We start from the raw sequence: 24348 nt of genomic DNA, 5'->3' as shown, positions 1-24348 counted from the left end.
GACCGCGTGGCTGCAATCATTGTGATCTCGTGGAAGTGCCTGGAAGCAGCGTGGCCTCTGTTCGCGGCGTGGACAATGTATGTGTGTAGCTGATCGTGTACATATTCATTACAAATTGCATGAAAAGTAAACAATAAACAATATAAACTGCTACTAGAAGCGGTACTACAGCGCTGTCTTCATCTCGAGATCTCTTCTAGCGATAAGGTGCTGTCGGAACGGTCAGCGCGGTGCACATTTAGCCAGATCTAGTAACCTCTACTTAAACTGCCACCTATCTGACAAAATAATTTCTCGCCTCGGTCTCCACTAGTGCTTTCTTCTTCAAATCCTCCCACGTCTCTTTCCTTTTCCCCAATCCACTCTCGCTCCTCCATCCCACCTCACACGCACGCCCTTCCGCCTCGTTGCCCATCTCTAGATTTTTGCATCTTGTGCATGTCTGACGCGCCCTCGCGCAAGCGCCGCCCAGCGAGCCTGGCCCTCGCAGATGCGGCTGCCGCATCCTCTATCTCAGCTGGGACCGGCTGTCCTGCTGTAACACCACCTTCACCTTCGCCCTCGCCGTCATATTTCCCTACCCCGGTGATCATTCCAATATCTCCTGCTGGGGCGGCTCGTGAGGCTCCACGACGGCAGCAATCGCATTCGGTATCTATGGGTTCGGTTGCTGCGCAGCAATTGCAACAGCAGCAGCCACAGCAGCAACAGCAACAACAACAGCAGCAGCAGCAATATCAGGCGCATCTGGCTTCGATATATCAGCATCAGCAAGCACAATTGATTACTCCGCCTGATGAAATCACTCCATCAGAGCAGTCAACCGCCTACATTTGCCAGCTAGATTACTCAGATATCCCAACTGGTGAACTAATCGACACTATAATTGACGATAAAGACGACGACGTCTCAGTTGCCGCGGCGGCCTCACTGCTCATGCGACATCCCTCTAGTGGCGTTGATGGGGAATCATTTTTCCTCGATCCTGATGCTTTTTCTGATGATCGACCTGCGCAAGGTTTGTTGGGCACTCCAGAGATTACATCTACAGACGGAGAATCTAGTACCGCGCGAGGTGGCGCTACAGACACCGTTGCATCTCCATCAACCGGTGTATCGTCGTCAGGGTCGTCACCTGCGCAACTAAGTAAAGCGATTTTCAAGAAAATGGTTCCGGCTAAACTTCGCGCTGGTCTCAAGCGACGAATGTCAGCGCCGATTTCATTGTCGTCAATGTCATTGTCAATGTCTTCACCCACTTCCTCGCCATTTGCCGCGCCGCCGCCTGCTACTTCAGGAATTGTGAATCAGCAGCCCGATGGATATTTTGACATTGATATTGCTTCAAATACAAATCTCGAGACCGGCGAGTTTGGTGCAGGGTCGCAGAATGTAAAGACCGCCTCAACGCCTGCTAGTAGGCATTCACCGATACTGCCGCATCCATCACCTACACATCCAAGCCTGACAAGCTCCCCCACGCACATTCTTCACCATCACCACCACCACACAAAGTCCATGCAAGCATCACCAGTCGTGCCATTACCATCCGGCATCACCACTCCAACCTCTTACCCGGCATCTTACACATCCACCATTTCACCCGGTGTACTGGCTGCCTCAGCTGCCATGTCTGCCATACTACAATCGTCTCCACCAATACCTCCATCTCCATTATCCGGCAATAGAGCATCTATGCCGCCTGACTTGTGTGACATCGCAACGCCTCTTTCGCCTACGCCTATTCAAACTTACGCAGAGAGTCTCAACGAAAGCAGCAGTGCCGGTGCTATGGCCACACTCAACGGTTCTTTTGCATACTCCTCTTCGGCGTCAACTATTCTCCCCACTGACGCGACGCAGCTTCAAACCACAATTCTGAACAGCAGTAGCTCCTCGCAGTTTCAGGCAACCCAGTTACATAAGCGGTTGCAAGCGCAGCTGCGACTACAAGAATCAGGCCCTCCTGTTGTGAACCCGGCCTCTGACTCGTTGTCCGGCGGCGATCGGTCACTCTCTGATTCATCAGCCACTACCTCGCTATCTTATGACGACGAGGAGTTACTTGCCTTGTACGAGAATATGAGAGTTGAAGACCAGGCCTTTGAAGCTACAGAAAATAGACTTGCAGAGAGTGGATGGACATCTGAAGCCGACCTTGCTGCAATTAGAAAAGACAGGGTTGCTGCTAGAAAGCGATGGGAGGCGGCTATTGCTTTGCAGCAGAGACGAGCCTAGTGCTTCTATCAAAATCAACGTGGGAAGATATTTTATGAGCTTTTTTTTTTGCTCCATTTTGTTTACGGTGTTTTATATTCCTTTTTATATCTACTTGTTTTCTGAATTTTCAGGTTTTTTTTAGGATGGGTTTTTTTATACAAGTTATTTTCATACTTTCATCTGTAAATATTGAATACACATTTTCAGTTTTTTATATAAGAATCTTACAATCCTCTCCAGTGCAAAGTCTTATTAATCTCAAACTGCTCGACAGTCTCAACAGCAGCTGAACTAGATCCAATACTAACAGTATACTTATCGCTCTGAGCAATCCACGCGTCTTCAACTTCATCCCAATACGCAACCGCCTCTTTGACACTAATCTCAATCTCCACTGTCTTAGAAGCTCCGGGAGCGAGTTCCACGCGCGCGAATCCCTTGAGTTCCTTGACTGGACGGTTGATGACCGGTTTAGCCTCCGAGATGTAGACTTGGACTACTTCGGCACCTGCGGGGCCAGATGTATTTGTCACTGTCGCGGTAATACTAAGAGTTCCGAGCTCGTTTGCGGTTGCTGGTTTCTCCGCTGCATCTTTAATGGCAAGCTTGGCATCTGATATTTTGAAGTTGGCGTATGAAAGGCCGTGTCCGAATGGGAAGAGAACTTCTCTCTTTGCAAACTCGTAGTATCGATATCCAATGTATACGTCCTCGCCGTATAGCACTCGACCGTTTTCAGATCTAAAGTTGAGGAATGCCGGATTATCCTGGACTTTGACCGGGAAGGTCAATGGTAGCTTTCCAGAGGGGTTGAAATCTCCAAAGAGCACATCTGCGATTCCATTTCCAGTCTCGTTACCACCGTACCATGCGTGAAGAAGTGCCTTGCTCTTGTTCACCCAAGGAAGCTCGACAGGAGTACCGGATTGCACGACGACGACGGCATCTGGCTTTACGGCCAAAATAGCTTCAACCAGATCATTTGTGGCACCGGGAAGGTCCATATTTGGACGATCGTATCCCTCAGACTCCCAATCATTGTTCAAACCGATGCAGACCACAACCTGATCTGCTGCCTCGGCTGCAGCAACAGCTTTTGCAATACCCTCCTCTCGAGTGTACTTCAAAACCGCACCTATCCGGAGTCCACCACCAAGAAGCATCATTGTCGAAGCGAGAGTAGACGTCAATCCACTTCCGAATGTAGTCCTAATTTCGTATTTCTGTCCCGCATTAAGGAAAAGAGATCCAGTCTCTTCAGCCGAACCAAATCCAAAGAAACTTTCACCCGCACGTTGAACAGTCGCATTGTCAACAACGAGCTTACCATCAACATAGAGTTTGGCTGTACCAAAGACTGAAACACCAAATTCGTATTCTCCAGAAATTTCAGGAACGAAATAGGCAATAGTTTCCGCATAGTAAGGCTTGGATTTGTCAATCTTATCATTGACATAATCCATCAGCATGATGTTTCCGTTCCGTAGCTCCAACGAATCAATTTGCTCTCTATCCTTAACAGTCTCAGGCTCGAGGTAGAAATTCATGCCAAGACCAGGCTTACCCGATGGGGCGGTTGTGTTTGCTCCAAATACTGGGGTAGACTTGAACGCGCTGCATCCTTCAGTGTACGCGGGCAAGTGTTCGAGCTTGGCAGCAATTCCGTCAAAGGGTGTTACTACAGAGTATGGTAGTAAGGAAGCGGATCCGCCGCCGCAGAATGTTGCAACTTTAGCGTTGGGACCGATGACAGCTGTGGTTCTAGCCTTGCTGAGAGGTAAAATGCTATCTTCATTCTTCAACAATACAATTGACTCGGCAGCCATCTTGCGTAAGATGGCAGTAGTCTCTGGTGTATCGTTCGTACCTTCAAATGCGTTCTCCTCGACGCCGGACTCCGCGCAGTTGTTAACGAGCTCGAGAACTTTACGAACGCGATCATCTAAAGTACTAGGCTTGATCTTACGAGAATTGATTGAGCGACCAACTAATTCACCTCTAAATCCAGACGGACCAGGCATGTCAATATCTAGACCAGCGTTGATTGATTCGGTGGTAGAGTACACGCCAAACCAGTCACTCATGACCAACCCACCAAAGCCCCACTCTTTACGCAAAACATCGTCAAGATAAAATTTGCTTTCACTAACGTGAGTACCGTTCACTTTATTGTAAGCAGTCATAAGGGCCTTAGGTGCTGAATCGCGGATCGCGAGCTGAAATGGCTTGAGATAAATCTCGCGCATGGCACGATCAGTTGCGATTGAATCTATGGCCATACGATCGTGCTCCTGATCATTCCCGACGTAATGCTTGACTGTAGCCACGATGCCTTCGTCCTGGATACCATTGATAACAGCAGCGGCCGCGAGTCCAGCAAGTAGGGGATCTTCCGAGAATGACTCAAAGCCTCTTCCTCCAAGAGGAGATCGCTGCATATTGATCGTAGGACCAAGAATGACATGAGCACCTTTAGCTTTCGCTTCTTTACCCATAACTTTGCCAACTTCAGTGAGGGAGTCAACGTCGAACGTCGCGCCGAGTGCAGTACCACATGGGAAACAAGCGGCAGGGATACCGTTGAAGAAGCGAGTGCCACGGACACCATTGGGACCATCAGAGAATCTCAGAGATGGAATTCCGAGACGAGGGACCGGGAACGTATGCCAGAAATCAATTCCTGATTGTCAATCTGATGTCAACACTCGTGCAGCTAGTAAAGAAAAACAGACATCATTGATTACCTGAAATCAAACCAACCTTCTCATCGGTTGTCAATTGGGCGAGCGTCTCTTCGACATCTAACTTGGAAAAAGGAGCCATAGTTAATTGAGTATGTTAAAGGCCCAAGAAATGTTTGATATCAGAAGATGCAGAACTAGGATTGGAGGCAGCAGATGAATGATGCGTGGAGGCATATAGATGATATGTGGAGGCTGTTCGGACCAAGTGACCACGGGCCGGAGACAGTGCTAATCAGGCATGTGCGCCGATGATGAGAGCGAGCCCTTCGTTTAAGGTTTACATTCGACATATTAGTATTACGTAATTAGTAAATCAGCGATTATAGTAATGACAATAGCCTATTCAGAATTAGCCGTATTCCAAGATAGAAATCGCGAGAGGCTGACAGCGGAAGATGGTGGATAAGCCTCAATACGCGGCGAATGTCAAGCGATGTCTTCTCAGAGGCAGGAACCACCATCAATGACTTGCGTATCCTGCGCTACTTCGCTGTTAGAATTTGTTTATGATTCAAATATCGATATGAATTAGATATTTTTACGGTTTGTTTTAGTTTGGAAGGTAATATGATATATAATCACCGAATCATCAGATCTCTAATTCACTGTATTCAATCAGAGAGATCACTCTCTTAGCAGTTGCAAGCCCGCGATCCGTTCGATCAGAGGCCGTACCTCAACCATCATTTTCAGCTTCCATATGACTATTTTGCTTTGAATAAATTGACTGCCAAACAGCAATATGTCGGCAGATTAGGGATATAATAGAAGCGCGACGTCCCGCTGTCAGAAAAACGAACACCCTCCGGCGCACCTTCCCAAAGCAGGCAGTCAGTATATAAGGTTTGGACCGGAACTTTAAACAGCAGCCTCGGAGGCAGCGGGAACAAATTAATCCGTCGCTCTGATACCCAAATATTATGTTTCTGTCTGATTTGTTTACTTTTTTATTTCCGTCATAACGCGACGCGACCTTGACGCACATGATATTTTCATTGAGGAATCAATTACCTTGTTCTCTCTGTACTGCATCATCTGTCCGCACGGACCATTAACTGATGCCGCCTGGATGATATGTAAGTTAGGAGCTTAATTGTATGTCGCGGGAGAGTATCCGGGGACTCCACAATTTTTTCCAGCTCTCCGCAATGGCCTCCGACCGCATCAACGACATCCAAGTCGGTCGACACAAGGTAGCTCACCCCACTTCTACTTTTTCGTACCGATTATTTTAACCATAAAAATGTACCGGGTTTCGGACTGGCTACGCATTGCTCATAGCGGGCCTACGCCTTCCCGCCAACGCTCAGACTCATTTGCCCACGATAATGCGACGGAACTGCCTGACTTTAAAGAGTCTGGCACTGGATATCACCAAGAGAATGTGAATGTGACGCTTGAGGACGTTCTTCCTAGCAATAGTCGACCATGGTATCGCACTCGGTCGCTGCTTATTCTGAATTTCTTGCTACTAGTGCCAATCTTGTCGTCGTCATCCTCTGGCTTTGATGCCTCGATGCTGAACGGTCTACAATCTCAGACGCAGTGGGCTTCATATTTGGGTAACCCATCTGGATACCGGCTTGGAAATCTTTCTTGTGGCCCCACGTTTGGAAATATTATTGGTGTTTTGCCGGGTGGGTATATTGCAGATAAATGGGGACGGAAGTGGGGGATTGCCATCGGCTCGTTCATCGCTATTATCGCCACTATCATTCAGACTACGTCTATTTCATATGGGATGTTTCTAGCATCGCGAATCATAATAGGTATAGGAACCTGTATTGCCATTATTTCTTCACCGTCACTTCTTTCGGAGCTCGCGTATCCCACCCATCGCGCGACAATAACAACCGCATATAACATCATGTGGTATGGTGGTGCCACAATTGCTGCTTGGGTAACTTATGGCACTTACTATATGGGCGACACAAATAACTGGTCTTGGCGTATTCCGTCTATGCTGCAAGCTCTGTTTCCGGTTTGTCAGTTGGCGTTAATCTACTTTGTTCCTGAGTCACCGCGATTCCTTATTTTTCATGACCGAATTGACGAGGCTCGCAAAATTCTCGTAAATTATCACGCTGACGGCGATGAAAATAGTCCCTTGATCAGCTTCGAGCTTTCAGAGATTATTCAAACCTTAGAACTCGAGAAGCAGCAGAAAAACATTGGCTTTGGCGTTCTTTTCGCAAAGAAAAATCGTCGGCGTGCATTCATTTCCGTAATGATTCCATTTATGCAACAAATGTCTGGTAATGGTCTTGTGTCCTACTACCTTTCATTGGTGCTCAAGTCGATTGGTATTTCTTCTGCTCCCCAGCAACTTATTATTAACGGCGGTCTCTGCCTTTATAATTGGGGCATCGCAGTCATTCTTATGGGGTTTATCCCTAAATTTGGGAGACGTACTCTTCTTCTCACATCTACCTTGCTGATGCTAGTTATGTTCGTTATTTGGACAGTTCTGTCGGCTGTCAACCAGCAACGCAATTTTGAGGATAAAAGTTTAGGAAAGGGCGTTCTGGCAATGATATTCCTCTACTATTTGTCATACAACATTGGTCTATTAGGTCTACCTTATCTCTATTTGACCGAGGTTCTTCCATACTATATCCGCACACAAGGAATGTCGCTTGGGCAATTCACAGGTGCATGTGCTGGAATATACAACTCGTACGTGAATCCAATTGCGATGGATGCTATAAGTTGGAAATACTACATTGTATATTGCGCAATTATTTGTTTCGAGTTTTTGGTTGTATTTTTCTTTTTTCCAGAGACAAAAGGTGCTACGTTGGAAGAATCTACCGATATGTTTGAAAGGAGCATGCGTAAATCAAGGGTGCATGCGAGCGATATTGAGCTGGAGGTGGAGGATGTGTATCTAAAGAGCGAATAGCTCTAAAATTCAATTTTAACCTGTGTAACTAAACGTCGAGGCGTTCTCTTTTTATATTTTATACTAGATCAGACTTCAGCAAATCATAATTTTTAATCATTGTATACATGAGCATCAACAAAAACTCCTTTTCAAAAACGCTGTCCCTCAAATAAATCAGACCCTCGTCCACCGACCAAACCAAAACCCAAAAAATTAAATGAAATGAAAATCCCAAATTCACGAGTAGCTACACTGAAGTTTCTCCCACATTGCTTCCAGTCGATCCGAGATTGCATAGGTAATGCCAGCTTTAGGCGCGATTCGCTCCCTGGCCAAAACTGTAGCTCGAGTAGCCGACTCTCTGATTTCTTCACGATCGAATCCTAAATCTTCCGATGCCATAAAAGCCATCATCAAAGCCACGCTATGAGCAAAATATGATGGTAATAAAAGGGCGCTCCCCATATCAAGAAACATGCGAGGAATTTCACTATGCATCTCGCAGGTCACGCAAATCTTCGCTTTGTCATAGAACCATTTCTCAACTAGCGCATCTCTTTGAGGAGATATATCTGCTGTATGGAGGATATAGTACAAATAGAATCGGTTGACAATGATACAGATAACATCATAATGAACCTTAAGAGAACTTGTTAGAAGTGTGGTGATAGACTGTATATTTCCGTAGATTAATCGATCATCCATTGGAATAGCGTAGGCTTCTTCAACAACATTAGAGTCGCTTGTAAACTTTAGCTGAGGCGGTAAACTATCACGCCAAGTCTCTAGTTGATACTGAAGCTCTTCAGTTGTGGATATTAACAACCCAGGCTTCATCAACGCCACGGCTGGATCCTGTGAGTATAGCGTAGAATGAATCCGGTTAAACAGTCGTCTGCAGGAAATTGAAGCGTATAAATAGTACCAAATCAGTATCCCTCCATACGGCTGTAGAGTCGCATCATTCTCTGAAATTCCACAAGGCAGTTCTATCTCTGATTCCAGAGTACCTATACCTAAAGGGGCAAGCTCAAATTCAGCACGCAGCTGTGAGTCAAAGATAAATAATGACCAATAAGACCGTAATGTGAGATCCCACTCCAAGCCAACATGCGACTGACTATCACTACCAAGCAAAACTTGCAAGTTTGCCCAGGCCAGTGAATAGAGACGGTAGGAACCCATAGGTCGGCACTGAGCACTCTCGTAGGCAGACATTAATATTAATACCTGTACAGACATGATTGTAGCATGGCGCATAAATGATGGAAGCCAATAATTGCAAAGAGCATAAAGCTTCTCTGACAACCCACAGAAATGTGGATATTTGGTCAAAATGGAATGCGGTTGACAGCCAAGCGCGAAAATGATGGCTAGTAGAGAACCTTCGGTCACAGTATATTGGGTGCCCGAAGTTTGACATCTCTCTATCAATCGGCGAACAACGTCTAAATCAAAAATAGGATAAGAATGATACAACTTGAGCATGAATGAATCTATAAGCACATCTATTTGCAGCTTGTCCGGCAGCAGCAAATCGAGGGCATTCGGACGAGCAGCAGCAGTGTCATTGGGAAAATCGACCGCTTGCCGAGCCTCGTACGACAGAATACTATGTGAGAAATCGAATTGGGTAGTCGCCAGCATTGAAACTTTGGGCCACCGTAGTAGTCTTCCGGGAAGCAATGTATGACGTGCGGGAAGGGTCGACAGACTTGGAGTTCCGCGGCCTAGCGCTGCAGTTATCGCTGTATCTGAATTTAGTAAAGATTTATCATCGATGCCACCAAGCTCAGCTAGTAACTGCCCGGCCTTGGGTGAGCTCGTATAAATAGAGGTGATATCAGTGTCGGAGAAACCACTGTCATGAGCAGAGACTGAAAGTTGCGGTGAAAGTGAGGAAGTGAAATTCAGGAGGTTAACATCGGCTGTTGTATCATCTGTTGTTGTATCATCTGCTGTTGTATCACTTGCAGTAGTTGCAATTTGCTTTCGAAATACTAACGGACTACTCTTTGCCTTCTGGATCTTCGTGGCACTGGCTCCGGGTGTTGAATGAGAAGAGGGCGGCTTAAAAGAGGGTGTCGATTGAACTCGAATCGACATCATCGGAACTTCACAGTATTTACAGTCAAGCTCCCGAACTCGACAGTTCGTACACTTGGGTTTCAAGTTGTCACATCTTTGAGAACATATTAATGAATCCTTTCTTGCCACGAGAAATAGTTAGACGCAGACTTACTTAGTTTTCTTGATTCGGCAATGCTCGCAAGAAGTGCGAACTTTCTGGCGTCTATTCCCGCCTCCAGACGGTTGCGAGCTACCGGAACTCTCCGCTTCACAAAGAATAAATTCTATCTTCTGCATCTTGCGAGTTCTCGCGGGAATAAGGCAAACACGTCGACTTTCGCTAGTTGGAACCTTTGATGCAGCAAACTGAAGGGAACCCGACTTTCTCGGCTGAAAATTCACGGTGAGATACGAAGGCGGGGATACAAGGGGTTGGTACCATAGTTGTCTATATCGGTTAATTTCCGCTCCTTACAGCTGCACTATGCGACGAATACTTAGTCGCTCACTTAATTATACTTAACTAAATGTCCATTACGTCTGTTTGGAATTTTTGCGAGTGTAAAGTGGTAACATAAAGTGTCACAAATAGCATGCGACTGCGGTTTGCGCTAACAGCCGACTGCCAGACTCTGCTGCTTCGACAGTCGAGCAAGAGACCACACTTGCGATCAGAGGCAATAGACGCCTAGAACGCGTTGTGTGAACCCTATCAAAGCCGACTTGGTCCAAAAGCGGAGCGGGGTGGCCTGAGATGGCTGGCCTGGCCGCAGGCAACTCTCTAACCCAACCGACCCCGGACGGACTACGCTGGAAGACATGCGGCGCGGTGAAACTTCCCTTTTCGGATACTGCGCCGATGGTCCTGAATATGTGGAGTAGCAATTAGGGACGCGGAGCCGTGGCCCGAATGAGGATAGGACCTGTGACTTTATCATGTGTTTAGCCTATGAAAAAGAATAGAACCTAATAGTCTTTAGCCGTCTATATTCAGCAACTTAGATATAGTGTAAGTCTTCACTTTAACGACTCGTCGTCCCTCCTCTCACAGCATCTTCCATCAGCAATTCATTCAAAATGACTGTGTTCTCTTCTATCCTCAAAACCGACGGAACTAAGATTGTTGATGCTTCTGGAAAGCAGGTCGTTCTCAAGGGAGTATGTTTGAAATACAATACCTGATCAAGACATTAGTTAATTTAATTCCTTATTAGGCTGGCCTTGGAGGCGCTCTCAACATGGAGAACTTCATCACCGGGTACTCAGGACACGAAACAGAACACAAAAAAGCTATCGAAGAAGTTTTAGGAAAAAAGAAAACAGACTATTTTTTTGACAGATTTTACGATTACTTCTGGACTGAGGCCGATGCCGAGTTTTACGCCGGTATGGGACTCAATACTCTCCGTATTCCTTTTAACTACCGCCATTTCTTTGACGATGATGCTCCTGGTGTAATTAAACCTTCTGGATTTGCTTTACTTGATCGTATGGTTGATCGATGCGCCAAGTATGGTATCTACGTTGTCCTTGATTTGCACGCTGTGCCCGGTGGTCAGAACCAGGATTGGCACTCTGATAGCGCTATTCACCAGGCCCTTTTCTGGGTTCACCGCGATTTTCAGGACCGCGTAATCAACCTCTGGGTTGAAATTGCAAAACATTACAAGGGTGATGCACGCATCGCTGGATACAACCCTGTCAACGAGCCAGCAGATCCTGAGCACACCCGTCTCTGGGATTTCTATGTTCGCGTCGAGAAGGCTATTCGTGAAATTGACCCTGACCACATCTTGTTTCTGGACGGAAACACTTACGCTGGTGACTTTACCCACTTTGGAAAGCCTCTGCCTAACACCGTCTACGCTATTCACGACTACGCTCTGTATGGATTCCCTGGTTTCGAGCAGTACGCCGGAAAGTCTGAGCAGGATGACAAGCTGCGCCGCCAGTTTTTGCGTAAAGTGAAGGTTGCCAACGAGGCCAATGTGCCTGTCTGGAACGGCGAATTTGGACCCGTTTACGAGCCTGAGGTGGTCTACCCTGGTGCCCCGGCTACAATCAGCATTGAGGAGAATGTGGCTACCAATGTTGGTCGGTACAACATGTTAGCTGCTCAGCTCAGGATTTATCGTGAGAGCAATATCTCGTGGTCTATCTGGACATACAAGGACGTTGGTATCCAAGGTCTCGTCACAGTATCGCCCAACTCGCCATGGTACAAAAAGTTTGGTGACTTTATTGAGAAGAAGAAGCGTCTCGGAGCTGACTTCTGGGGCGCCCATCCTGATGCTGATGCTGATGCTCTGTACACTGCACTGGCCGAGCATTTCAAGAAGGAGATCCCAGAGCAGTTCCACAAGAAGATGTACCCACCCCTGTGGGATATCAAGCGTCAGATCACCAGAGTCAGTCGTGAGATTGTTCTCTCGTCATACTTGTGCTACGAATACGCCGAATTTTTCCGCGGAATGACTGAGCCTGAGCTTGATGAGCTTGCTAAGTCGTTCTGTATCGAGAATTGCGACAAGAGGCACTTGCTAAACAAATATTTGGAAGAGGATGCTAGAACTGCCTGAGGACTACCTGATTTCCGTGATTTACATTGTATTTGGAGAATGGATTTATAATTATATATTTATATTTAGCTGTTAATAAAGCCTAAAATACGAATACATCTAGAGTAGCCAGTTATCACGATAGTAGCTTTAATTTATTACTGCTTACCAAACTCATTTCATAAATTACTGAGTAGGCTAATATTTTCTTAATAATAAGGATAGCGTGAAGTTTATATATCAAAGTAGGCGTCGCAATGGTGCCAAATTAGTATTACTAATAGAATAACAAAAAATCAATAGAATAGTTAAACAACACCAAACAAAATTTCAACTAATTAGCAGTTGATGCTTTTTCATCCACCATTTCTATATCAGCTGGAGCCGCCTTCTGATGTCTTACACCAGCGTGTACAGATCTATCAAATGCCTCGGTAGACTCTTCCAAAGTAGAACCCTTAGTTTCTGGGAAGAAGAAGAAAACAATCACAAACTCAAAGGTAATAATGACACAGTAGACAATATAGTATTTCCAGCTAATAGCATCCATGGCGATAGGATTGACATATGCCTGATAAATTCCGACGCAAGCAGTAGTAAACTGGCCGAGAGCCATACCTTGCGATCGAATATAGTACGGCAGCACTTCCGTAAGGTATAGATACGGAAGTCCGAGAAGGCCGATGTTATATGCGAAATAGTAAAGGAATATCATTGCCAGAACGCCCCTTCCTAAACTTGTATCCTCGAAATTGCGCTGCTGGTTGATTGCAGAGAGAATTGTCCAGATAACAAAGATAAGAAGCATAGATGATGTACAGATCAGCAGAAGAGGCCGTCTTCCAAATCTAGGAACAAATCCAGTCATGACCATAGCAATTCCCCAGTTGTAAATGCAAAGTCCTCCGTTAATGATTAGTTGCCGAGACGCAGTTGTGATGCCGATAGAATTGAGCACAAGAGACAAGTAGTACGAGACCAGACCGTTGCCAGACATTTGCTGCATGAATGGAACCATAGCAGAAATAAAGGCACGGCGACGATTTTCTTTGTTGAAAAGAACACCAAATCCTACGTTCTTGGTCTGCTTCTCCATTTCCAAGGCTTGAATAATCTCTGACAATTCAAAGTCGACAAGAGGACTGCTCTCATCGCCATCGGCATGAAAGTGAACTAGGATCTTGCGAGCTTCATCAATTCGATCCTTAAAAATCAAGAATCTAGGAGATTCGGGAATCCAATACACAAGAGCTAGCTGGCACAGAGGGAAGAAAGCTTGCAAGAGAGAAGGAATACGCCACGACCAATGGCTATCTTCGCCCATCCAATAGGTTCCATATGTGATCCAAGCGGCAAGAGTCGCACCTCCATACCACATGACATTGTAGGCAGTAGTCATAAAAGCTCTGTGAGTTGGATACGACAACTCAGACAAAAGCGAAGGAGAGGGAACGATGGCAATAACTGAACCAACTCCGATAATGATTCGGGCGACAAGGAACATTGCATAATTTTGAGCAGCGGCCTGAATCGCGGACGCAATAACCATAATAGATGCTCCAATTATAATTCCCCACTTTCTACCCCATTTGTCGGCAATAAACCCGGCAAATAAAACACCAATAAAATTTCCATATGTTGGGCCGCAGGAAATATGGCCAAGAGTGTAGCCAGTAGGGTGATTGAAGTAGTTCTGCCACTGAGTCTGCGCCTGCAGACCGTTGATCATAGAACCATCGTAGCCAATTCCAGTGGAGGAGAAGATTGGCACGAGAAGCAAAAAGTTCAGGTAGGTGAGACGCGAGTTCTTATACCACGGCCCGGGATTTTTTGGCAGAACATCCTCCAGCTTCACGTCTGACGGGTGTTCGAGGTGACTACCGCCAACCTCTGCCTTTATATCGGCAATATTAGTTGTTTGACTCATAGATCTAAAAAGCAGACAAAGCCAGTATGGGGGAATGTATTGTGGGGTGGGCCAAGCCGTCGTTATATATAACTTGTGGCCAGAACAGTCTATCGACGCATGGTCATATGAGAAAATCGAACCGTGGTGTTGCACACATGCAATGATTATCCGGAGAGTACCCCGTAAACCGCTTTGGTACTAGAAGAAGAACAGTGGTCTCATTTCAGAAAGCATGTGCACCCCAGGCAGCACTGTTTCCTTAGCCCCACACTCCAAAAGGTGGGGAATGTCATGATTAAGATTCAGTCAATAAACTAGTCCTCTTTGGGAAGCACCTCCGGCCCAGTTGCGCAAACAAGTGTCGACACGTCACGCAACCCAATTTACGGCGAATCTTTTCTGCGTGCCACTGGTACCGGCCGGAGAATTGTCCCAAAACGAAACGGATCCTTAGATTTTCCTCCGGCGGCGTTTGGCTTGATGTGGCGCGTTCCCGACTCTGGCTGAATAGCGAAGACAGGTCTTATAGACGAATAGTCGCAGCTGCCTACATCTGTCTACATCTTTCTTTCATCTTTCTCCTCTTCCATATTTGATACATTATAACTGTGACGACTGCAAAGATGACTATTGCTGTTCAGGTTCCTCCTCCTGCGGGACAGCTTCCCGCAGACTTTTTGTGGGGATACGCTACCGGTATGTCTTCATCTCCTCCATTTACAATTGCTCTTGAGACTCACTATCACTTTTAGCTGCTTACCAAATCGAAGGCTCTCCTGAGGCCGATGGTCGCGGTCTGTCTATTTGGGACACTTTCTCTCGTGATCCTGCCCACACAGAAGATGGCAAGTCTGGCGACATTGCAACTGATTCATATGCTCGCTACGAAGAGGACATTGCTCTCATGAAATCCTACGGTGTCACGGCCTATCGCTTTTCTTTGTCGTGGTCGCGCATCATTCCTCTTGGAGGAAAGAATGACCCTGTTAACCCGGCGGGTATTGCGTATTACAGAAAGTTCATGAAGGCGCTCATTGCAAACGGTATCGAGCCCATGTGCACTCTCTTCCACTGGGATCTTCCTCAGGCTTTGCAGGATCGCTATACCGGTTTCTGCAGTCGTGATATTATTGAAGATTTTGTGAACTACGCAAAAGTATGCTTTGACAATTTTAATGATCTCGTCAATCTGTGGATCACTATCAATGAGCCTAACGTATATGCTCTGATGGGACACTGCCTAGGTACTCAGGCACCGGGACGCTCTAGCGATCGCAAGATTAGCCCCGAAGGTGACTCTTCCCTTGAGCCTTTGATTGTCGGACACAATCTTCTTCTTTCGCACGGTGCTATCGCTAAGTTATACCGCGAAGGCGGATACAAGTTACCTGGCAAGAAGCTTGGAATTGTCATTAATGTCAACTGGGGAGAGCCTTATGACGATACTGAGGAGAGTTTGGAAGCGGCAGCCGATTTTATGTCTGTTACGTCGGAGTGGTATGCTCATCCTGTTTACTGCGGCGATTACAGCGAGCGCACGAAGCGGGTTATTGGTGCTAATCTGCCCAAGTTTACCCCAGAGGAAATTGAGTTAGTTAAGGATTCGTCTGACTTTTTTGGACTCAACCATTATACCACTTATTTGATCCGCAGACCCTCTAGTGAAATTTCTGGCTCTAACATGCTTATGCGTTTCATGGGTAATGTGGAAACTACAGTCACATACCCTGATGGTACCGAAATTGGTCCCAAAGCTGGACTTAGCTGGGTGCGACCAGTCCCCTGGGGATTTAAAAAATTACTTAAATACTTGTATAAGAATTACGGTAAAGACATTTATATCACCGAGAACGGTGTTATTTGCCCTAACGAGGGGTCTCTACCTTATCCCGAAATTTTGGAGGACGACTACAGAATTTCGTATTTCCGAGATTATGTGGATCAGATTATTGCTCTCAAGGATTCCGTTCCAGTTAAGGCTTACATCGGCTGGTCTTTTCTAGATAACTTTGAGTGGCAAGAAGGATATACTGCGAGATTTGGAGTTACTTACGTTGATTATGAAGATAACTTGAAGAGATATCCCAAGAAGTCTGCTATTTACATGACAGAGTATATGGGTAAAGCAATTGCAAAGGCTTGAATAGGCTTTATTTAGGCTACTGAGGAGATTTGCTTGTTCATATGGAAAGGTTACAAGCGGTTGACATTGATTATAGAATAGAATACGCTGAAAAATGTCAATAAGAGATCAATTTAGATTTTAAAAAAGGTTTAATGTAGTTGTATGTTGAGAGACTCGGAAAAATAAATTTGGCTCATGAATATATTACTCCGGGTAGATTCACTGTATCAACGAACTAATGTTTACTCTATTCAAGTCTCGAATTATCGGCTCTGGTCAAATGACTCTCGATTGCGGAGTCGAATAATGGCTTAATAAATCCGAAATAGTGTGTCGAATTTGTTTGACCTGGTGACCGGCTCTTTCTCGGCTGTGAGACTTGATTTTTGATATTTACTGGGCATTTCGGTTCGGGGCTGTTCCTCAGAGAAGATTAGCGCATCTCATCGGATGGTGCTTCGATTGCTTTGCGGCATCGTCAGCTGCGCACGATTCTCCCCGGATTATTTTCGTAGCTGCTAACTTAGCCACAAGGCAATATTGATATAAAAAATTAGATGTATTATACCTTCTTTTTCTGTACTATCTGAATTTTTGTTCATCAGAAATTTGTGATTTGAAATAGAAAAGCCTTATGGCAGCTATACAATGTGCCATATTAGCGTTATCCATCACACGTCGGCGTCGTCATAAGGGCTTTCAAATTCAGCCTTTTTCAGTAAATATATGAAGTCATCAATACTGAAAATTTACTTTTTTTTCCGGCTAAACAAGCGGATGAGCTGGTTTTATTTCAACCAATCGTCCTGTATAGACCGCTTACCACTTTTAGGTATTAGTGCTTGGGTCAAGCGAAGTTGTTGGTTGATCGGGAATTTGAGCTAAGCTCCCTGCACAGGCTTAATCAACTTGATAAACTATATAATTATCCAATTTAATAAACTATTGTAATTAGGTTAATATACGCAATGAGGCAAAATAAACTAGAAAGATGACAGGTTTAGTCAGGCACAGCCGTTCATTTTGCCTTTAATAACATTATATTCCGGACTGAAAGACTGAACCTATTATTTACTTAGCTTACCATAGTTTTCTGGTATAGTAATTCCAATCTAGAAATGTAGTGCCAGCAGTTTCTCTCGTTATCTTGTGTTCATTGGTAACAACCGCATTAGGAAATTTATGTGATCGCAGTCTTCAGTAGCTTGCGTATATTCATTTCATGAAGACCATAAGCAATCGAATACATAACAAAGTTTCTCATTTTTCCAGCATCCAAAAATATGCTTGGAGAGCGCAGACTCAGACGAATCGCTTGAGTATATACACGTTTAATTCCATTTATCCCGACCTCACGCGTAAACTCCTGCTACTCCAACTGTTTGGCTTTTTTTTTTCCAAAAGTCTCAAAGTTGAACAAAAAAGCCTGCACAGTACAATATAATACACCTGCCGGGAACTGCTACGTCTATTGTCTAATTGATTGAGGATTATTGTCAAGCCTGACTCAGGTCATTCAATGTTTAAGCTCAGATAGCGACATGCCTGCGACATGCAATCTGTATAGGCGGCTTTTAGGTAATCACCGCGTGGAGAGTGCTGAAGAAATCATTGAAGAAAAAAATAAAATAGGAAAGGAAGGAGAAAAAAGAGAAAGGGATATGCTAGTTAGTATTACATCTTCAATATCTCTGCAACAATAGTGGCTCTAGCAAAATATACATATATAAACAAAAAAATCTCCCTATTATTATTCTTTTAATTTTTTTCAGATAGTTCTCCTTTAGCTAGAGCTCGCAGTGTTTGCAATTTATTTTCACATTATTGATCTTTTCGTAAGATTAAATAGAAAAAGGTATTATGGCATTGAAGTAACAAGATAATGGCCTCGTTTTTAGATTTATACCATATATAAAAATACTAGAGAAATCATACCTACTATTTTATTTGATTTATTAACCTATGAAGGATTAGCGCATTGGATTACGGGCGATGATACATATAATTAAGGTGAGACTATTACGCACTAAACCTTTTACTATAGCAGATTGTATTTTCAAAAATGAATGGTAAGAATAATAAGAATCCTATTAGTATACTTTGTCCATATTTATCCAAGTATATATATGTTCCCAGATTTTTTGCTAGGTCAATTTGTGCGTCAATCTTTTTAATTCCCAATTCGCATTCTTTTCTAGTATGAAAATAAGACGAGGTAATCACTTTTATCAAGAAAAATCAGAAATAGAGAGTACAAGCAGCACTAAGAAATACTCGGTATGTTATACGGATCTAAATGCTGCTTAATACTGACAATGGCGGTGTCTATCCTAGATTCTGGAATTTCTTTAATAGCTTTCTATTGTGGTAGGCGGCATTGCTTATATGGGCAGATTGAGTTTAAGAGCATTTTCCATCCCCGCAAAAATTTTAAGATTATATTGAAGCTGGGCGATGGACGCGATCAATGCTCGCTCTCTTCTGGTGGCCAATAGGGATGGTACGATCGCTATCAATTTTGTTTATAGATCTCGGCGACTGTATTTAAGTTAAATCTTTTGGTACTGGTTCGATGTATCTATTTCCATATATTTATTAACCATTTCTTGCTAATGGTAGCCTTACGTGCTCCTTTTTTTAAGAAAGAACAAGCAGCAACGTTATATCGCTTACAAAATTTCAGCCAATGCACATAAATGATAGAACCATTTTAATACAGATCCGCTAAACAGGCTATTTTCTCGGCAAAAGCCACGCGTTATTCTATGACCGGCTCTGCAGTGCCGTGATATCCAATTTGATATATCAATAACGAAAAAGTGATTTAGTAATATAATATATGAAACAGATCTACTTGCACTCGGCTGCGCGATTTTAGAGTTGCGCGCGGGATAGGTCGTATGCGGATATCCGCCTATCGTGACAACGCCTTCCACCGGAAATGCGCAACGAGCGTATCTACACTTGTTCTATCGTCAAATAAGCCTCGACAAATGCGGGACGGTTCCTTTATTAAGAATAGCTTCCCTGCTGTCTATCCGAAACTTTCTGTGCCTCACCGCACTGAGCAGAGGCAGTTAATGGATAGTGTAGAGCAGCATAGAGCGGAACAATCAGATCCAGCATGAATCGCTTTGGCATTTTGCCTTAGAGAAAACAGGTTTACTAAATAGCTGATAACAATCCCGTTGAAAATTTCGTTAAAGCCGTAGTAAAGTAAGTAATTTGCTGCTGTTGTTCTATTACTACTTTCTGAGACTCTTGGAGTATTACGCCTTTATTCAGTTGGTCACATGGAAAAGCGACAGATGCCCTTTGCAGATCCAGGATCCGTTCGCAAACTTTATGCTGTTCGTCCAGCCAGTCCACTAGGATTGTCTGTCACAAGATATAGCCAGATATTCATCTGTTACAGTACAGCGTAGTATAGAGAACTGCAAACTTAGTCCATTACGTTGTGCTTTCTATTAGTGTCGCTGGGCGGCGGGGATCTTCCTGGCGGCGGAAGCACTGTCGCAGAGGGGCACATAACGCAGCTAAGTTTAAAACACCCTATCCCTCACCTAATCCCGCAATCATATTGTGCACGCAGTACTAATCACACTGAGTGCCAGCACTGTGCAGCATCTGCGGCAATAGAGTTGCTGTAAAGGTGGGATAGTCCGATTACTATATGATAAGGTCTGCAGTGTCACCTGCTGCCGCCGAAGGAATGTGAACAGTCTAGGTCGGCTTTAATAACAGGCCACATTTGTTGACTGGTCCCCCGGCCAGCCGGGCCAGATCGGCACGCTTGGAAGCCCAAACCTTAAAAGAAGATTGGCGGGCTCAGGAACCGCTCTAAAGTAGTTTGGCGTAGGCCTTTGCGTGAAAACCTTGGCTAGTGGTCGGCTGCCAAAAACCGAAAAGGTTCCGATATCTCTTTCATGATTCGCATAGTCGACGTTGCGCGAACTAGCTAGGAGCAGGCCGCTATACTAACAAATAATTGAAAGATTAGTAGTGCCAAAATATCCTACACTTCAGCTGGTCAGTCCATCTGCGGTTCGATCTCTACTTGTTGCCGACTGTGAAACAAGGCGCCCATTGGGTAAGGGCCTTAAACAGAATAGGCCCCGCAACTATTCTAGCCAGCAGCATCTCCGCCGAGACCTGTGACGGGATGTAGCCGATATCAGATTCAGAGTCAGATTATCATTCTTGAAAATGCGACTGTAATTGTATTCTTTTTGGCCTCTTCACCGCGCACAGTAAGGTTCGCCTTATTTTGCCAGTGAGTCTTTTCCCCGCAATAAGGTTATTATGAACTTTCTCTGGCTGGTTGTTCGCACCGAACTATGTCCCTCAAGGGCTGGCTAAATGCGAGTAGCTCGCATTTACTTATTACTCTAGGATCTGTCTCTATATTAAAGCGCTGTCCTCCCTATGGCCCAAGGCGCATTCGCCTACCATCCTTTCTTCCTTGGCGCCCACACCTCTGCGATCACTCTCCATGAACCCCGTAGACACGATAAACTCGTTCGATGACAAGGAGTCGGTGCACAATGTCGAGCTCGCCAAAGCGCTTGGTAAATTGGCCGGCGTTTTTGATGACGTCGAGCTACCTCCTCCTGGTTCTCCCGAGCGCAAAAAGCTCGAGAAAAAGCTGATGCTCAAGATTGATTTCACTATCTTGCCTCTGATGGTTGGCATGTACATCCTCAAGTAAGTATATATGTTCTCTGAAAGAGATCCTGTTCCGCGAGTGTGTGTTTGGTTTCTAACAGCCTGTCTTTAGCTATCTTGACCGTAACAACATTGCAGCTGCAAAATTAGGAACTATCATCGAGGATCTCCACCTGACCTCTACCCAATACTCCACTTGCGTCTCTATTCTTTTTGTATCTTACATTTTGATGCAAGTTCCTTCCAACCTTATTCTGGCTCGCCTTGGACGTCCCAACATTTATCTTCCTATAATCATGATGATTTGGGGGCTACTTTCTGCTTTAGTCTCGGTTGTGCAGTCCTATGGTACTCTGGTCGTCCTTCGTTTGCTCATTGGTATCTTCGAGGCTGGCTTCTATCCCGGTGTTATTTACTACTTATCGTGCTGGTACACGCGTCTTGAGCTTGCCAAGCGCTCGTCTATTTTCATTCTTGGCTCTTACCTCTCTGGTGCTTTCTCCGGTTTTATTTCCTATGGCGTGATGAAGAATCTTGATGGTGTTCATGGGAAGGCTGCCTGGAGATGGCTTTTCATTATCGAGGGCGTGGCCACCGTGGGGTTTTCCATTGTCTGCATGCCCATATTGCCTAGCTTGCCCCAAAACACACGTTGGCTTTCTAAGGAAGAGCGTCTACTTGGAGTTGTTCGCTTGATGGAAGATTTCCAGCAGAAAGAACATGAGCAGAGTACGGCTATTGGCGATCTTGAGAACGTGACTGGCGATAATGAGAAGAGTGTAAATGCAGAAGCTATTGGCGACGCCACTTTCAAGGATATTACGCCCCTGCAGGGCGTAAAGTTGGCAGTTACTGATATGAAAGTTATTATCTTCTGCCAGATTTTGTTTTGCATTGCTGGAACTGCGTCAATTAACACTGTCTTCCCCACCATTGTCGATTCTCTTGAATACGATCAGACCGAAACTTTGCTTTTAACTGCTCCGCCATGGATTCTGTGCGCTATAACTTGTTATATAAATGCTTGGCATTCGGACAGAACTAAGGAGAGATTCTGGCATATGATCTGGGGTCCTGCCGTATCTGTCATTGGGTTTGCTATTGGTTTGGCGACCCTCAAGACAGCTCCTCGTTACGTTGCAATCATGCTTCTTTTGCAGATTTACAACTCTTGGGGTGTTGGTTACGCTTGGATTACTAGTATTATTAATCAGCCCCCTATGAAGCGTGCTGCTGGTATTGCTATCGTCAACATTGCGTTCAACGTCCCCAATATCTTCATGCCTTACCTCTTCTCCTCCGGTGCTTCGCCACACTTTTGGGGTGGATTCTCGCTCTGCCTTGTTTTTGCCGCTTTGTCTGTTGTTGGCTGTGTTATTTTGCGATTCCATCTTATCAAGTTGAACAAGAAGCTGGCTGCCGGTGAGATTGTTGATGGCATGGACGGCAAGACTGGTTTCCGCTTTATGTGCTAAGTAGTAATATATGTTGTACTGCTAGCTTAGATCGATTTGGCGGATTTGCTGCTAAGTTTTGTTTGAATTATTGTTTGAAATGCATATATTCATTTTCATTTCTGTTTTTCAAATAAAGATAGATTATTTCCAAAATTAATAGATTCATAAAGTCCAAAATAAAAAAAACTCGAGCCATAAAATTTTATCTCCTATACAGAAATTGCGTTTTAGATTTTGAGATTCTCTATCAACGCCTCAGTAACCTGTTTCGTATTCATCTTACCTCCTAAATCTTCGGTAGTTTTTCCCTCTTCACAGCACTTTTCCATCGATTCCATCAACATATCACCAGCTTTTTTTTCACCAAGAAATTCCAGCATCATAGCAGCTGACCACACGGCCCCAAACGGATTAGCAACTCCCTTACCCATGATATCGAATGCGGATCCATGAACGGGTTCAAACATTGACGGGCTCTTTCTGGTGGGATCAATATTTGCCGAAGGTGCAATTCCAATAGAAGCAGCTAGGGCAGCAGCAAGGTCTGATAGAATGTCCATGTGCAAGTTCGATCCAACGATTGTGTCCAAGGTGTGTGGTTTGTGAACCATGCGCACAGTCATTGCATCGACGAGCATCTTGTCCCACTTGACGTCTGGAAATTCTTTGCTGACTTCTTCCGCTACTTCGTCCCATAAAACCATGCCGTAGCGCTGGGCGTTTGATTTTGAAACTACCGTGAGCAATTTGCGCGGACGCGACTGCGCAATCTCAAAAGCGTAGCGTATAATACGACGCGCGCCATGTCTAGTAAAAATGGCAAGCTCGGTAGCAACTTCCCAGTCAAATCCTCGATGGGAACGACCCCCTTGGCCAGCATATTCACCTTCACTATTCTCACGAACGAGAACCCAGTCGATGTCTTTGGGCGCGACGGTTCGTACTGCGGGGAGAATATTCTTTAGGCACTTGACTGGTCGCACGTTGGCGTACTGCTGCAGCGGTCCACGCATTGCGAGCAGCAATCCCCAAAGCGAGATCGAGTCTGGCACATCAGGCATTCCCACCGCACCAAACAGGACGGCATCAAACTGACGCACCTCGTCGAGGCCATCAGGAGGGAAATAAGCGCCAGTCTCTTTGTAGTACGCGGTACCATAAGGCAGCTCTTTGAAGTCGAGCCGGAAGTCACCGCAGAGTTCAGCGCATGCATTGAGGACCGCAATTGCCGACCCAGTGACCTCGATGCCAATACCATCGCCGGGCATGGACGCGATCTTGTGAACTCGGGACATTGAGAGCTAGGGATTGGCGTGTTGATTCGGCCGAGCGGAGTGGAACGAGGAATGAGAAGTGCAGTATTTTATCGACGTGCTCTTCGGGCGTGGCTAGTAAAACAGCACACTGAGTGGAGGTACTCAATATAAATATCGAGCCGGCGAGCAGCAGGTTCAAACAAAATGCCGCGATCGCGTCAAAGCAGTTGGGCCGCAGCGTCTTCAACCATGAGCCGCATATTAGCGACCCCGCAAGTCCCTGATCGTGCGGCTCGTCGGCGATCACCCCGAGACATTGACTGCTATCTACTTAGTGATTGCTCTCAAAGTGGCTTTCAATATTTCGCATTTATTAATTGTTCATCAACCAGATACCAAACTATGTACATTTTCATACCATGCAATCACCCTCCCAAATTACTGTCTCATTATATCCTGT

At 45.1% G+C, this 24348-nt stretch overlaps 9 protein-coding genes across 9 annotated transcripts; 5 read left to right on the top strand and 4 right to left on the bottom strand.

Annotated features, from left to right (window-relative positions):
• The first annotated feature begins 337 nt into the window (after window positions 1-337).
• On the top strand, window positions 338-2447 carry V2V93DRAFT_365766 (uncharacterized protein). The gene has a single exon (XM_066909152.1). It carries the CDS (start codon window positions 439-441, stop codon window positions 2236-2238), a length of 1800 nt encoding a protein of 599 aa, XP_066767525.1. The 5' UTR covers window positions 338-438; the 3' UTR covers window positions 2239-2447.
• Window positions 2395-5180, bottom strand: V2V93DRAFT_365764 (glycoside hydrolase superfamily). Its single transcript, XM_066909151.1, has 2 exons — window positions 4965-5180; window positions 2395-4900 (listed from the first exon to the last, which is right to left on the bottom strand). Exons 1-2 carry the CDS (start codon window positions 5041-5043, stop codon window positions 2445-2447), a joined length of 2535 nt encoding a protein of 844 aa, XP_066767524.1. The 5' UTR covers window positions 5044-5180; the 3' UTR covers window positions 2395-2444.
• A 735-nt stretch (window positions 5181-5915) lies between these two features.
• Window positions 5916-7970, top strand: V2V93DRAFT_365763 (general substrate transporter). Its single transcript, XM_066909150.1, has one exon. The coding sequence runs from the start codon at window positions 6208-6210 to the stop codon at window positions 7864-7866; it is 1659 nt and encodes a 552-aa protein (XP_066767523.1). The 5' UTR covers window positions 5916-6207; the 3' UTR covers window positions 7867-7970.
• Window positions 7971-7975: 5 nt separating this feature from the next.
• V2V93DRAFT_161959 (uncharacterized protein) lies at window positions 7976-10404 on the bottom strand. Its single transcript, XM_066906892.1, has 2 exons — window positions 10091-10404; window positions 7976-10030 (listed from the first exon to the last, which is right to left on the bottom strand). The coding sequence occupies exons 1-2, from the start codon at window positions 10213-10215 to the stop codon at window positions 8086-8088; spliced, it is 2070 nt and encodes a 689-aa protein (XP_066767522.1). The 5' UTR covers window positions 10216-10404; the 3' UTR covers window positions 7976-8085.
• Window positions 10405-10995: 591 nt separating this feature from the next.
• V2V93DRAFT_378748 (endoglucanase family 5 glycoside hydrolase) lies at window positions 10996-12497 on the top strand (the record flags this gene model as incomplete). Its single annotated transcript, XM_066911975.1, has 2 exons — window positions 10996-11076; window positions 11133-12497. 2 exons carry the CDS (start codon window positions 10996-10998, stop codon window positions 12495-12497), a joined length of 1446 nt encoding a protein of 481 aa, XP_066767521.1.
• Window positions 12498-12724: 227 nt separating this feature from the next.
• V2V93DRAFT_365757 (general substrate transporter) lies at window positions 12725-14645 on the bottom strand. Its single transcript, XM_066909149.1, has one exon. The coding sequence runs from the start codon at window positions 14401-14403 to the stop codon at window positions 12811-12813; it is 1593 nt and encodes a 530-aa protein (XP_066767520.1). The 5' UTR covers window positions 14404-14645; the 3' UTR covers window positions 12725-12810.
• A 26-nt stretch (window positions 14646-14671) lies between these two features.
• V2V93DRAFT_365756 (glycoside hydrolase superfamily) lies at window positions 14672-16708 on the top strand. Its single transcript, XM_066909148.1, has 2 exons — window positions 14672-15081; window positions 15138-16708. Exons 1-2 carry the CDS (start codon window positions 15009-15011, stop codon window positions 16526-16528), a joined length of 1464 nt encoding a protein of 487 aa, XP_066767519.1. The 5' UTR covers window positions 14672-15008; the 3' UTR covers window positions 16529-16708.
• Window positions 16709-20674: 3966 nt separating this feature from the next.
• On the top strand, window positions 20675-22785 carry V2V93DRAFT_365749 (Tna1p). The gene is made up of 2 exons (XM_066909147.1): window positions 20675-21214; window positions 21288-22785. The coding sequence occupies exons 1-2, from the start codon at window positions 21003-21005 to the stop codon at window positions 22648-22650; spliced, it is 1575 nt and encodes a 524-aa protein (XP_066767518.1). The 5' UTR covers window positions 20675-21002; the 3' UTR covers window positions 22651-22785.
• V2V93DRAFT_365748 (putative tartrate dehydrogenase) lies at window positions 22718-24236 on the bottom strand. Its single transcript, XM_066909146.1, has one exon. The coding sequence runs from the start codon at window positions 23925-23927 to the stop codon at window positions 22860-22862; it is 1068 nt and encodes a 355-aa protein (XP_066767517.1). The 5' UTR covers window positions 23928-24236; the 3' UTR covers window positions 22718-22859.
• Between the last annotated feature and the right edge of the window lie 112 nt (window positions 24237-24348).

Source organism: Kockiozyma suomiensis, assembly GCF_038497685.1.
Source record: "Kockiozyma suomiensis strain NRRL Y-17356 unplaced genomic scaffold V2V93scaffold_3, whole genome shotgun sequence".
In the NCBI taxonomy this organism is placed as follows: Eukaryota; Fungi; Ascomycota; class Lipomycetes; order Lipomycetales; family Lipomycetaceae; genus Kockiozyma; species Kockiozyma suomiensis.
Note: the sequence above shows the minus strand (reverse complement) of the source record. Positions and strands in the feature narration are given on the sequence as shown.

Bases quoted from the DNA above. Each gene is read 5' to 3' on its own strand.
- V2V93DRAFT_365766 (XM_066909152.1), top strand. From the start codon at position 439: ATGTCTGACGCGCCCTCGCGCAAGCGCCGCCCAGCGAGCCTGGCCCTC.
- V2V93DRAFT_365764 (XM_066909151.1), bottom strand. From the start codon at position 5,043: ATGGCTCCTTTTTCCAAGTTAGATGTCGAAGAGACGCTCGCCCAATTG. The intron at 4,901-4,964 runs GTAATCAATGAT...ATTGACAATCAG, and splicing joins GAAGGTTGGTTTGATTTCAG to GAATTGATTTCTGGCATACG.
- V2V93DRAFT_365763 (XM_066909150.1), top strand. From the start codon at position 6,208: ATGTACCGGGTTTCGGACTGGCTACGCATTGCTCATAGCGGGCCTACG.
- V2V93DRAFT_161959 (XM_066906892.1), bottom strand. From the start codon at position 10,215: ATGCAGAAGATAGAATTTATTCTTTGTGAAGCGGAGAGTTCCGGTAGC. The intron at 10,031-10,090 runs GTAAGTCTGCGT...ATGTTCTCAAAG, and splicing joins TGCCGAATCAAGAAAACTAA to ATGTGACAACTTGAAACCCA.
- V2V93DRAFT_365757 (XM_066909149.1), bottom strand. From the start codon at position 14,403: ATGAGTCAAACAACTAATATTGCCGATATAAAGGCAGAGGTTGGCGGT.
- V2V93DRAFT_365756 (XM_066909148.1), top strand. From the start codon at position 15,009: ATGACTATTGCTGTTCAGGTTCCTCCTCCTGCGGGACAGCTTCCCGCA. The intron at 15,082-15,137 runs GTATGTCTTCAT...TATCACTTTTAG, and splicing joins TTTGTGGGGATACGCTACCG to CTGCTTACCAAATCGAAGGC.
- V2V93DRAFT_365749 (XM_066909147.1), top strand. From the start codon at position 21,003: ATGAACCCCGTAGACACGATAAACTCGTTCGATGACAAGGAGTCGGTG. The intron at 21,215-21,287 runs GTAAGTATATAT...GCCTGTCTTTAG, and splicing joins GTTGGCATGTACATCCTCAA to CTATCTTGACCGTAACAACA.
- V2V93DRAFT_365748 (XM_066909146.1), bottom strand. From the start codon at position 23,927: ATGTCCCGAGTTCACAAGATCGCGTCCATGCCCGGCGATGGTATTGGC.